This window comes from Coptis chinensis, unplaced genomic scaffold, assembly GCF_015680905.1.
Source record: "Coptis chinensis isolate HL-2020 unplaced genomic scaffold, ASM1568090v1 utg2617_pilon_pilon, whole genome shotgun sequence".
NCBI classification, from domain to species: Eukaryota; Viridiplantae; Streptophyta; class Magnoliopsida; order Ranunculales; family Ranunculaceae; genus Coptis; species Coptis chinensis.
Window position 1 is genome coordinate 40,252 of NW_028238132.1, and position 13,390 is coordinate 53,641.

General features: G+C 34.1%; 2 protein-coding genes and 1 long non-coding RNA gene across 7 annotated transcripts; 1 reads left to right on the forward strand and 2 right to left on the reverse strand.

Annotated features, from left to right (window-relative positions):
• Positions 1 to 440: 440 nt before the first annotated feature.
• Positions 441 to 4,874, reverse strand: LOC147473388 (uncharacterized). The gene is made up of 2 exons (XM_086587509.1): positions 3,742 to 4,874; positions 441 to 746 (listed from the first exon to the last, which is right to left on the reverse strand). The coding sequence occupies exon 1, from the start codon at positions 4,784 to 4,786 to the stop codon at positions 3,761 to 3,763; it is 1,026 nt and encodes a 341-aa protein (XP_086443635.1). The 5' UTR covers positions 4,787 to 4,874; the 3' UTR covers positions 441 to 746; positions 3,742 to 3,760.
• Positions 4,875 to 6,477: 1,603 nt separating this feature from the next.
• Positions 6,478 to 8,434, forward strand: PDE191 (Mitochondrial transcription termination factor family protein). Of its 5 annotated transcripts, XM_086587507.1 has the most exons (4): positions 6,606 to 6,744; positions 6,901 to 7,016; positions 7,214 to 7,658; positions 7,728 to 8,434. In XM_086587507.1, the coding sequence occupies exons 3-4, from the start codon at positions 7,262 to 7,264 to the stop codon at positions 8,255 to 8,257; spliced, it is 927 nt and encodes a 308-aa protein (XP_086443633.1). In that variant the 5' UTR covers positions 6,606 to 6,744; positions 6,901 to 7,016; positions 7,214 to 7,261; the 3' UTR covers positions 8,258 to 8,434. The 5 variants fall into 5 exon arrangements, with proteins under 5 accessions (XP_086443629.1, XP_086443630.1, XP_086443633.1 ...); XM_086587504.1 differs by having other exon boundaries at positions 6,589 to 6,744; positions 7,214 to 8,434; XM_086587505.1 differs by lacking the exon at positions 6,901 to 7,016.
• A 676-nt stretch (positions 8,435 to 9,110) lies between these two features.
• On the reverse strand, positions 9,111 to 9,422 carry LOC147473390 (uncharacterized). The gene is made up of 2 exons (XR_015210466.1): positions 9,284 to 9,422; positions 9,111 to 9,176 (listed from the first exon to the last, which is right to left on the reverse strand). It is a non-coding gene; the product is annotated as an uncharacterized LOC147473390 (long non-coding RNA).
• Positions 9,423 to 13,390: the final 3,968 nt, after the last annotated feature.

The window sequence follows — 13,390 nt, forward strand, 5'->3', positions numbered from 1 at the left end:
TCTTACGATTGCTGGGGATTGGGCAGCCTTCGGGAAGTGAGGTTGGTGATCGCGCAGCTTCATTTGAATCAAGGGGACCAAGTACGCATAACCGGAATATCAAGGGTGGTGGGAGTACAGTTGACAAACCACAGTTGCAAATGCAGGAGGATGATAATGTAGAAGGAACTGTCATTGACCGTGACGGTGACGAGCTGGTAGATTATGGCATCTAACTTTGTTTCTGAGAGCTATGGTCAAGGTATCCCTTTTGGAGCAACAATTGGCGATGGCTCTGCAAGTAATGTGGCTGGATCAATGGGTGAAAATCTAAAAGTATATTATATTAAGTAATTGAGGCTTGAAGGAGTTTGTGCTGAAGTCATTGGTGAAACATAGCTCTATATATACTCTGTATATGTTCATGATTTTTTAATTAGTTGTACTTATGAGAGTTAGTAATTGATTTATTTGGCTAATAAGATGGTTGCTTAATGGAAGTTACAAAGGATATTGAATATGTGGAAGATGGAGTCGATTGAATGAATCAAGATATCACCTTCGGTTTCGAGTCTCCTCTTATTGGAGAAGCGTAGGGAGAGTTTTCACCTACATTTACTTGCAAACTGCCATTTTCTTCTTTTGTGCCTGCCACACCTTGCTATGTGGAGGCTTTTCATTTAGTAGTTGTCATGAGTCAAATAGCTTGGAGTTCTCATCTCCCGTAGCTTCAATGCCAAGCTTTACATTCTTTGGTCCAAGCTCTCCTGTTGGAAAAGTGAATGATCCATTAAGTTTCACAGTCAACACAGAATCTGATGAGATTCAGAGAGGTATTCAAACTTCTGATTGTGTTCACTTTGCTTGATTCGAAACTCTGACTTAAAATGTCATTGTTCAATGACTTTTCCAATTTGAATTTGTTATTGAAAGAAAGATAAATTCTACTTTATCAGTATTATTGTCCATAATTTGAGTAGTATATTAAGTAAGATTTGTTAGTGGTTTTTAACGGATATTATATAGTTATTATTCCTTTAGATTGTTGAAATGTGAGATTTGACTGATTTATTTTTTCTATATTTTTTTCAGAAAATTTTAGATTTCTCTTTTTTTTTTTTTTTTTTTTTTAAGCTATAAAGGTTCCCTAATGATCTATCATTCCATCTCACTATTTTTTTCCCCGTTTTTTATATCCCCATGTCGCCAAAATAGACTAAGCATTTTATAAAAAATTAAGCCCAAAATACAGATAAACCCAAACGTTTAAAGCATACAATGAAACAATTCCGGCATAGCCGGGTGAAATGCTAGTAGTCAACAAGTAACTAGGTCGGGCAATATGAGAGACTCTTATAACGGTTAATGTGAGATACACTAACTCACTGACATGTATACGCGAAAACAGTTTAAGTCCGCTAATAATGTGCATCGCTTGCAAAACTCGGCACAATATTAATTCTCAATTTACATAGGCTACAGACAATCCGGTCCGAAAGTGGGATTAGAAACGAGTTAAACATATTAGGAAGGAAAGAAACATGTGGCATTATCTTTAAAAAAAAATAATAATAATAAATTGATGGGGTAATATCAAATCGTGGTTGTTTCTCAAATCATGGTGTGCATGAAATATCTGAAACTTTGAGAAACAAATGTATGCTAACAATTGGCCAACTTTGGGAGACGGAGGAGCCAAAAATTCTGAAACTGCACATCATGAGGACAGTTGGTGTTTCCCACAAAGCCTGGCCCAGTACGACATTTCAGAAAGAGGTGGAGGATACGAAATCTCTACACTATATGATAGCGGGACTTCACCACCCTACATCTTCCTCATTTTAGAAGCACCTATAATCAGTTATCCTCTCTTTATTTTCACCACCATCACTGAAATTATATAACCAATCACCCAACATTATACTATTTTTTTTACTTAGAATTAGATACCAAAAAACCAGTGCAAAGCACAGTTTTAGGGGTGTCTCTTTTTGCCGAATTTTTTATTTTTCCAAATCCAACCCGAAATTGGTCTGGCTCTGGTTGTAGTTTTCATGGGCCGATTTTCCGATTTCCGAAAATTCCGAAAAAAAATTGGATCGGATTTGGATATAATTCTAAAATCCGATCCGATCCGAAAATTCCAAAATTTCCGATATTATTTCCAATTTATTCCGAAAATATATACTTCTCTCACTATCCACTTGATTAGATCTCGACCGTTCATTCATTTTCTAGTTTTTACTTCCAAAACAAAACAAAACATAACCAAGTCGCATTACTTCCCCATTTGAATTGGACCACTCTACTATCATTACACCGTCCCGCCATAACAACAATGATATGAAAAAAAAATGTCATTGAAGTCATCATACAATGACTTCTGACCAATCCAAAAGCCAAATTCCAATAAATAGAATATTATGTAAAAGCTACATAGAGTCCAAGACCATAATCCATTATTTATACGGACACACTTCACACTTCAATTTCCACACACTAAAAAAAATTGAAACATTACAAATACCCGGGACCTCATGAGAATGCAATGCTTGCTATTATTGGTGGTGCGGGGTTCTTTTTCGTTTTTTCTTGGATCACTTGTTTGAATGAAAATAGGTTTTCTCAGTAAACAAGTGCGTATTGTTGTTGGTACATTGGTGTTATGGACATGGTTTTCTCTCCCTACAATGAACATTGGCGTATGATATTCCAAAAATAATTGAAAGTAAAGAGATCTTTGAAAATTTACAAAGTATTTCAAAATTTCCGAGTTATTCCGAAATTTCCAAAAGTTCTGAAATTGGAAATATATTTTGAATCCGAAAAAAAATTGGATCAGATTTGGCTAGCATATTAAGTTCCGAAAAAAATTTGGAAAAATTCCGAAGGAGTTTAATCCGATCCGATCCGAAATCACCCCTACACAGTTTGCATACTTGTAAACAATAAAGCAGTTTGCATACTTGTAAACAATAAAGTACGTATTAAAGGGGAACTTATTACTTGACTAAACCCAAAACTCCTAAGCAAATAACTTTATTTGGAAAGGGTATAGAGAAGACGACACCAATTTGGAAGAGAAAAAGGAGCCACCACAATCATCCAGGGCTTCAATAAGGTTATTGCTAAAAAAATGAGGATTTCTTCGTGTGCAAAAGCCATAACTTATTTTGTTCTTCTTCCGATCCTATAGGTTCAAGCATAGTACTCTGTATGTCCTAAACATCGGAAGTGTCTTTCTGTAATGGAGATCCAAGTAAAGGAGGTGTATTGCAAGTAATATGATTCACGACAACACCATTTTTCAGTCAAGCTTATTCAAAGACGAAAGGGGATTCGACTACAAGGGGATTGTGACAACATCAAGCGTCGACAAATATTTTACCTTACGTCATTACCAACCTTGAAAAAATTCCCTTTCTAGACCTTTTCATACAAAGTTAAACCTCTGGCTAATTAAGTTCAAGTAGAAAATACTTGGGTCATTTGTAGATATAAGGAGTAGGAGAAATCAATATTCTGATGTACAAAGCAATTACAATAAAGACCGAAAGTAAATATGCTTGCAAAGACAATAGCAGTGAACGACCAAGACCTAAGACCTAGTTAAAATCGTCCATTCATCCCTAATAACTAACTTTTAAAATTCAGTAACTAACACAACATAGATGACAACGGCATGTTCTATCCACAGCAATGCCTTAACAAAAATTGCAAAAGAGCAACCTGACAAACAAGCGTAAAGATTGAAAAACTTACAAGAATGAGCAAGAAAAGACTAGAACAATTTCTGGGAAATTTTCTTCCCAAAAATAGCCTCCCAAAGTAACGGCGAGAAGGGACCATTCTTGTCCAAATGCTCTCTAACAGATTTGTCATTGACAAAAAACCCTTTCTCTCTCAACCTCCTAACAGTGCTCTCTGCTTCTTGGACCCCTTTGTCCTTGCAAAAACCATCGATCAAAGTGGTAAATGTGGAGACATTGGGTAAATGACCAGCCTCCAACATCTCAACACAAAAGTCAGCAGCGTCCTCCAAATTTCTGCCTCTACAGAGCCCCTGAATCAAGATAGTATAACTGAAGGCATTGGGAGGGATGCCATTGGTCTGCATTTTCCTGAAAATCCTCTTAGCGTCGTCAAACTTATGAGCCTTGGAGAAGCCGTCAACGACTGCTGTGTAAATAACAACTTCGGGTATAGTACCCTTGTCACGCATGAGACCAAAGAGCTTCATTGCGTCTTGGACCAGTCCATCCTTGCAGAGACCATCAAGCATGGCGACAGCGTTAGGAATGAGTCCAGTTTCTTTCATTTTCTTAAAAATCTCATCAGAGTCTTGTGGGGGAGAAGAAGCTTCTTCAGGTTCGCAGCCGCTATTGTTGGTGGTTGGGCCTTTTTCCTTTCCCTCAAAACCAAGCTTGAATTTTTCGAGGAAACTTTCTCCGGCGGGATTGGTATGAACGAGTGGGGTGTCATCATCGCTGCCAAGGTCGAGTTTGGGGTGATTGCGTTGGGCCTCAGTTCTTCTATTTCTAATACCGTTGCTGTTGTTGTTACCGTCATTTCTGGAGGGGGGTCTATCTCCTCTCAAAGGTCTGTTTGGAATTGGGTTCGGAGGAGATCCAGCACCGTCTCTTCTAGTTCGTTGTATTCTTCTATCCCCTTCTACATTTGGGAGCGAGGATTGGTTGGTTTCAGTCCCAGCCCTAGAAATGTAATTGCGGAGGATGGTGGTAAAATCACGAGGGAGATTGGAATAGAGCCTCCTACTGCTGCTGTTTGGCCTTGCCAAAAGTGACATTATTATTATTTGAGAGTGCTAGCTAGGGTTTGTTTGATTGGAATGAACGAGAAAAGAAAACAGAAAATTAGGCTAGAGGAGTCAGTTATAAATACTTAGTAGTTCTAATACTCCTCTTTAATTTTTTTAGAATTTAATACTCCAATTTGACTAGAATATGGAGCTGCTATCTGTTATCAAACTTTACCAGGAATAGACGAAAATATTCTCACTTAGAAACAAACATAACGTAGTGGGATGCAAAACAAAAATTTCACTTATACCACCTGCTTTTACATTTAAAAATGCATATAATGAAAAAACTAAAAATATTATGCCTCCAATATTTTGTGGAGGCATTTAAGTCTAAACACCAAACCACTAGACACTAAATCCAAAATCTTTATAAACTAGACCCTAAACCTTAAGACACTAAATCATAACCCTTATAAACTAGACCCTAATCCTAAACCCTAAACCTTAAGGCACTAAATTCTAACCCCTATATTCTCTATTTCTAAACATTAAACCTTAAACCAACCCATTGCATTTAATAGTAGTTAATCAAACCCATAAAATAAATAATCAAATGTATTTTGTATATGTATTTTAAAATGTGTGGTGTGTATGCATTTTAAAATGTATAAGTTTATAACGTTTAAAATATAGAAGTTTATAACATGGTGCATTTGCATTTTAAAATGTATACGTTTATAACGTGATGCTTCTGCATTTTAAAATGTATAAGTTTATAACATGGTGCATTTGCATTTTAAAATGTATAAGTTTATAACGTGGTGCTTCTGCATTATAAAATGTTTGCATTCAGTAAAACATTTTTCATAGAATCTGCAAGTTTATCCATACAATTCAAAACCACTGATTTTAAGATTTAAGATAGGGGATTTACAAACCTAGGGGAGAGTCATGTGCATCAAAACTGACATGGCAAACAGAGACACGAGGTGTCGAGGCGAAGAAGTACAGTCAAGTAAAAGAAAATAATACACCATTAATACTATTGATAATCACAAACCGACACTGTTGAACATCAATCAGGTAAAAGTAAGGTGTTCTTCTACACCTTCCCTAAAAAATTACAAACTCCCACAACTTTGTCAAAGTAAATTCACATTTTATAATTCTGTATAATTCTATGCCCAAACAAAGGGTAATGCAAAGGAATTTAATAAACTCACACATACAAATGTAGTTTTTCAAACAATACTTTCCCATTCATGATTCTCAATCGCTCCTACAAACCATTAAATCTGTATCAGCGAGCCCGGACTTGCTGATGTGAACCCAAAGAAAAATTAGGATCTGAGATATCATTATGGGTTTCACTGCTGCCTCTAATGCAGGAGATTTGTTAATTGCTCTCCAAATAGTGCCTTACTCATTAGATGATCAGGAATTGTTTTGGCTCATGGATTAGTATTATGTGCTTTTAAGAAGAGATTAAATTGAGAGGGGATTAAAAGAATGATGATTGTATAAACTAAAAAAAATTATGTAAAGAAGAACAAAAAATAAATTAAGGGTGGTTATTTATCTGCTAAGTAGTTATTTTGCAAGGACAAAAAAGTAAATAAATTATCTCAAAAAAATCACAGGTGCGTAGGCGGTGAACGAAAAAAAAATAGGGATATTAAAACCCAAAAAAATTATTGGTCCGGCTTATAAGTTGTTTTTTTAAAAAAAAACCAGGCTCTCTAGCCCAATTTCTTGGAAAAGAAAAAGGTCCAATGAGAAGGGGGTATTTTAGTCATTCTTTGATGAAACAAGTTTGGGGATATGGAATTATGGATAGCAGAGCCTGTGGACCGCCCGTTGTGGATAGAATCATAGAATGACAAGCGACCACTATTGTCTTTCTTTCTTCTTCTGTTCAGTTGAGTTTAGCTATTGTATTTCGTCTCTCACTCTGCTCACTTCAACCCCGAACCTAGCGGTGCCGTCGTCGCGACTGTTAATTGGTAAAACCATTTCTTTCTCACTCCCCTTAATAAATTGTGCTGATTTTTTGGTTTGTGTCCGTCGAAATAGAAATAGAAATAGATATAGATAGGTAGATAGATAGATAGATTGATTGATTTTTGCTATCGTCTGACCAAATGACCCTACATCCAAAGATCTCAGGTACCACCAGTGGTGCTTTACATATGCTTTTCTTTTTTGTTTCCTCCAATTCGACTTACATATGCTTGACAACATGAGTACCAAATGACCCTACATCCAAAGATCTCAGGTACCACCAGTGGTGCTTTACATATGCTTTTCTTTTTTGTTTCCTCCAATTCGACTTACATATGCTTGACAACATGAGTTGTGATGAACACTGCCCTCATTGCAATCAATCCTATTCTTGTCGAGTTTTTCTTCTTTTTTTCTTACAAATTGAATTAGAATTTATGAATCTACCATTTTATCCTATTATTGTCTCAGGTTTTAACTACCATAAATCGCCCCAAATTTTATATCTCCTCTGGTAGCATGGATGTGAGCAGCCCTCAAAATGGTAGCATTGTTGGATTCTTCAGGGGAAGAGGGTTCGATGACAAAAACATCCATGATATGTTCAAAAAGTGCAAGCGCTTGCAAGGCGCAGAGAATGAAAGGGCTTCCGAAAACTGGGATTACCTCAAGAGCATTGGCATTGAAGAAAGAAAGCTTCCTTCTGTTGTTTTAAAATGCCCAAGGATCCTCACTTTAGGCTTGAATGAGAAGCTTGTGCCCATGGTTCAGTGTCTCACTACCTTAGCAAAGAAACCAAGTGAGGTGGCTTTGGTGATAACCAAATTTCCCCACATTCTCTCCCACAGTGTGGAGGAGAAGCTTTGTCCGCTCCTAGCTTTCTTCGAGGTGCTAGGGGTTCCTGAGACGCAGTTGGGTAAGTTGTTGTTTCTAAATCCCAGGCTCATCAGCTACAGCATTGAATTAAAACTTACCCAAATTGTAGATTTTCTTGCTAGTCTTGGATTGAACAAGGAAGGAATGATTGGTAAGGTTCTACTCAAGAATCCATTTATCATGGGTTACAGTGTGGATAAAAGGCTCCGTCCTACTTCTGAGTTTCTCAAATCAATAGGCCTGACGGAATTAGATCTCCAAAGAATGGCTGTAAACTACCCTGAGGTTCTGTGTAGAGACGTTGAAAAGATTCTCAGACCCAATTGCACTTTTATAAAGACATGTGGTTTTGGCGATAGACAAGTTGCTACTTTGGTTGCTGGGTATCCCCCTATCTTGATCAAGAGCATCCGAAATTCGTTGGAGCCTAGAATAAGGTTTTTGGTGGAGGTAATGGGAAGAAACATTAATGAAGTAGTAGACTATCCGGACTTTTTCAGGCACGGTCTGAAGAAGAGATTGGAATTGAGGCAGAGGCTTTTGAGACGGAAGAACGTAGGATGTAGCTTGACCGAAATGTTGGAGTGCAATCAGAAGAAGTTTAGCGACAAGTTTGATCTGAACAACAAGCTTATCTGAGATATTATCACCATAATCACATCACATTTTTGTGAGAAATAACTTTTACCCGGATTTAAAAGTGTAAACATTTTTTGCCTGTATTTTTTTTTTTTTTTTGGTCGAACTCCAAAGAGTTTCAGTTTAAGTTCAACTTATGCTTAAGAAACCCGAAAAACCTCTCTTTTTTTTCTTTCAGTACTGAAAGTTATCTGCGTCTTATGATTCCTAAGAAAAACTGTAGAAATACTAGCTTGTGGAGGTGACTTGAAAGTATTTTAAAGGTCTGTCAGAGCATACAGCCTTGGTGCAATCTTTTACGTGCAGCCATGGTTACTCTCCTAACCCTCCCTTTGACAATGGTTGCACATAAGATGTATCATCATTCATCAGTTATGTTTAGAAATGACGAAAATACAGTGATCGGTGATCCTTTATCTAAAGGGATCCCTTATCTAAAAGGCAACAACCACTTCAGAACAATTAATTTATGCAGTTTTCAATACTTGATTATTCCAATAATAGAACAAAACAAATATCTAAAAAAGCAAAAAATAAAATAAAATAAACAATAAAATGTTGAATACAGAATCCGTTATCCATAATTCCATATCGCATCACACCACAGCGATACATTGGACGGTCTGCGAAAAAAGGGCGCACTAGAACTCTAGAAGGAGGACAAGTGGGTGACACGTGTTAAACAATAAATGGTGGAGTGTGACAGGCATGGCACCTCCGTTACGGACAAAAGAAAGCGCAAACACTCATTGTCCGTTGCTTAAATACCGACGTCACGAGTTGTTTGATGACTCACCTAACCTAATCTAATCTAATCTTCCCCTTTAAGTAGTGGGAAAGAAGAAACGTTTGTGAGCTTAATGAGTTATCTTTCCTCCTTTAAAAATAACTTTACACAGGCACTCAAGCAGATCGAAAGCTACAAAAAAGAACACAATTCATATTAGTTAGGATATTATTAAGCACATATTGGATAGAAAGAAACCAAAATGAAAAATGAAAAACATCTACGGGCATTATACATACACTATTAAAAAGGACTATGGGAGAGGCAGGTTAATAAGAAAGTGATTCCGGCATTCATGTTCCTTACGGGTCCTCTTAACGCGATTTATGATAGTGCCAAGACAGGCTGAAAACTAATGAGAATGGCGAGAGATGTGGTAGGGAACTACGGGTCAATGGAAAGCAAGGAGTGTGTGTGTGTGTGTGTCTTTGTCGTCTTGTCGATGTGGGCTGATGTGATTTCCAAAACGTTTTGACGGTTATATGTGGTCGGCTATAAAATTTGCACAATTTGTTAAATCACCACCCACTATTCTTATTCGGAACCTAATGACCACCACTGCTCATAGATAGACTATGCTTTCAAAGTCGTAATCCTAAACCTTTGGAACTTATCTTAAGAAGAAAACGCTGGAATCAAACCCATCACTCTTGCGTACTTCTTAAGCCACATTATCCAACCAATGCTAAGATTCGTTTTGTTTTGTTTTGTTTTTTTCTCTTTTTTATTTTTTTTTCATTTTTTTTTAACAAGATTCGTTGATTTGTTGCTTTTAATAAAAGAACAGTTGCGTGAGTGCATCACTTTCTTAATTAGGTTTGACATTAATGATTTATTCCCAGGCTGCTTTTTGTCATTTTTCTTTCGTTTTTCTTTTATATAAACTAACTAGAAAATGAACCACAACAAAATATTGGAACTCTTTTTTGATAAACTTATAAATATTCAAAGAATCCGATATTTTGTAGAGGTCATGTCCATGGTGAGAATATCTTATCCACAAAAATTTAGCTCTTAAATTTAATAGGATGTAGCTTGACCGAAATGTTGGAGTACAAAAAGGAAAAATTCTAATTCGTGAATCGGTGGAATTTCTCTCCTATTGAAAAGGAAAAATTCACAAAAATTTAATAGGAGGTATTGTAGAAAAAGTGTTGTAAATAGAATCTACCACTATATTAAAGCTTCTACAAGGAGTATTTTTCTAGTTCTCTTAAAATTTCATGTTATCAACTTCTATTATAACGAGAATTTCTCTCATATTGAAAAGAAAAATTATAGCACTTCTAATTAAAACGGAAATCATTCTCCTATTAAAAATGAGAATCACACTTCTATATTAAAATGGGATCCCTCCTCCAATTTAAAAACGAGAATCATTCTCCTATTATAATGGAAATTCATTTTCTATTGAAAAATAAAAATCTAACACTTCTAATTAAAACGGAATCACAAATCTAAATTAAAACGGGATCCCTCATCCAATTAAAAAACGAGTTTTTAAAACTTAATTAAAACAATTTATTGAAAAATTAAAACGGTCACAAGGGGTATTTTTCTAGCTCTCTTAAAATTCCACATCATCAACTCTTATTAAAACGGGAATTCCTCTCTGTTGAAAAGATAAAATTCTAGCACTTCTAATTAAAACGAAAATCATTCTCCTATTATAATGGAAATTCCTCTTCTATTGAAAAAGAAAAATCTAGCACTTCTAATTAAAATGGAAATCACACTTCTAAATTAAAACGGATTTTTAAAACTCAATTAAAACAATTTGTTGAGAAATTAAAACGGGTTTTAAAGACTTTATTAAAATAATTTATTAAGAAATGAAAACGGGTTAGCGACGAAAACATGAATCACGATTTGTTAGAAAATTTCTATATGTATAGTTATGATTATTGAGCAAGTTTTTAAAAGAGTCGATGCGTATGCACGGGTCAATTTTCTAGTTAATATTAAAGCTCTCACAAAGGATATTTTTTATGCTCTCTTAATTCCATGTCATCTCCTATTAGAACAAGAATTCATTCCATATTGAAAAGAAAAATTCTAACACTTCTAATTAAAACGAAAATATTTAACCTATTAAAATGGAAATTCCTCTCCTATTGAAAAGAAAAAATTTAACACTTTTAATTAAATTGAGAATACTTCTCCTATTAAAACGGGATATCTCTCCCACTTAAAAAATGGGTTTTTAAACTTAATTAAAATAATTTGTTAGGAAATTAAAACAGGTTAGCAAGTAAAATAGAAATCCTTTTCCTTAATTAAAACGATTTATTATAAATTATATATATATATATATATATATATATATATATATATATATATATATATATATATATATATATTTTAAAAGCAAGTTTTAAAAGAGTCGGTGCGTATGCACAAGACTACATTTTAGTTAGTATTAAAGCTCCCACAAAGAGTATTTTTCTAGTTCTCTTAAAATTTAACGTTATCACCTCCTATTAAAACGGGGAATTTCTCTCCTATTGAAAAGATAAATTCTAACATTTCTAATTAAAACGGAAATTCTTCTTCTATTACAATGAGAATTCCTCTCCTATTGAAAAGGAAAAATCTAACAATTCTAATTATAACGGAAATCCTTATCCTATTAAAAACGGAAATCACAATTCTAAATTAAAACGGGATCCCTTCCCAATTAAAAAAATAGATTTTTAAAAACTTAATTAAAACACTTTGTTGAGAAATTAAAACGGGTTTTTAAGACTTGATTAAAACAATTTGTTATGAAATTAAAACGGGTTAGTGCATAAAATTTCTATATGTATAGTTATGATTATTGAACAAGTTTTAAAAAAAGCCGGTGTATATGCATGAGTCTACTTTATAATATTAAAGCTTTTACAACGAATATTTTTCTAGCTTTATCAAAATTCCACATCATCTCCTATTAAAATGAGAATTCATTCCTTATCGCACAAAAGATATTTTCCGAGCTCTATTAAAATTCCACGTCATCTCCTATTAAAATGGAAATTATTTTCCTATTGAAAAGGAAATTCTCGCAATTCTAATTAAAACGTGAATCTTTAGCCTATTAAAACTGGAATTTCTCTCATATTGAAAAGGAAAAATTCAGCCACTTCTAATTAAAACAGGATCCATCTTAATTACAATTAAAAAATGGGGTTTAAAACTTAATTAATACAATTTGTTAAGAAATTAAAACATGTTAGCAACTAAAACGGGAATCCTTTCCCCTAATTAAAACAATTTTTTATAATTTTTTTATATGTAAAGTTATGATCACTAAGCAAGTTTTCAAAAGAACTAATTTCTAATCTTAATATTAAAACTCTCACAAAATGTTAAAAAATGGGTTTTTAAAACTTAATTAAAACACTTTGTTAGAAAATTAAAACAGATTAGCAACTAAAACGAGAATCTTTTCCCCTAATTAAAACAGTTTATTAGATTTTTTTTCTATATGTAAAGTTATGATCACTAAACAAGTTTTCAAAAGAACTAGTTTATAGTTTTAATAGTAAAGCTTTCAAAAAGAGTATTTTTCGAACTTTATTAAAATTCCACATCACCACTTAATAAACCAACCTAACCTAAAACGGGAATCTCTTTTTTTTTTTTTTTTTTTTTTTTTTTTTTTTTTTTTTTAGAGCGTGCTTGATAAAAATTCTCACTTAATTGGGCAAATACTAGTGGCCAGGCAAATATGAAATGGAAAAATAAGGGACCTTTTCTCTAGAAAATTTTATCCAAGGGAGAGATGGATTACCTTTTCCCCTCTAAGCGAGAAAATAAGGCACGTGAGGGAAAATTTGGCAAATGTCAATTTTTTTTGTCAGGTTCTACTTTAAACACCGTTTTAAGTGGGAAAATATTAATTTGCCAGCGGGAAAATGGGTTATCAAGCAAGCCCTTAGAAAACCAACTTAAAATAGTTTCTTTATTTTATTCAAAACTCCTATTAAAACAGGAATTCCTTTTTTCTATTAAAAAGGAAAAAAATCTAACACTTCTAATTAAAACATAAATCACACTTCTAAATTAACTCAATTTTTATAACGGGATCACTCCGCTAACTTAAAACGGGTTTTTAAAACATAATTAAAATGATTTGTTAGGAAATTAAAATAAGCTAGCAACTAAAATGGGGATGCATTTTCCCTATTATAACGATTTGCTATGAAATTTCTATATGCAGAGTAATGATTATTGAGCAAATTCTCAAAAAAGATAGTGGCGTATGCATGGGCTTATAAGTTAGTATATATCTATATCTATATCTATATCTTAATATTAATATTAAAGCTCTCACAAAGGGGTATTTTTCGAACTCTATTAAAATT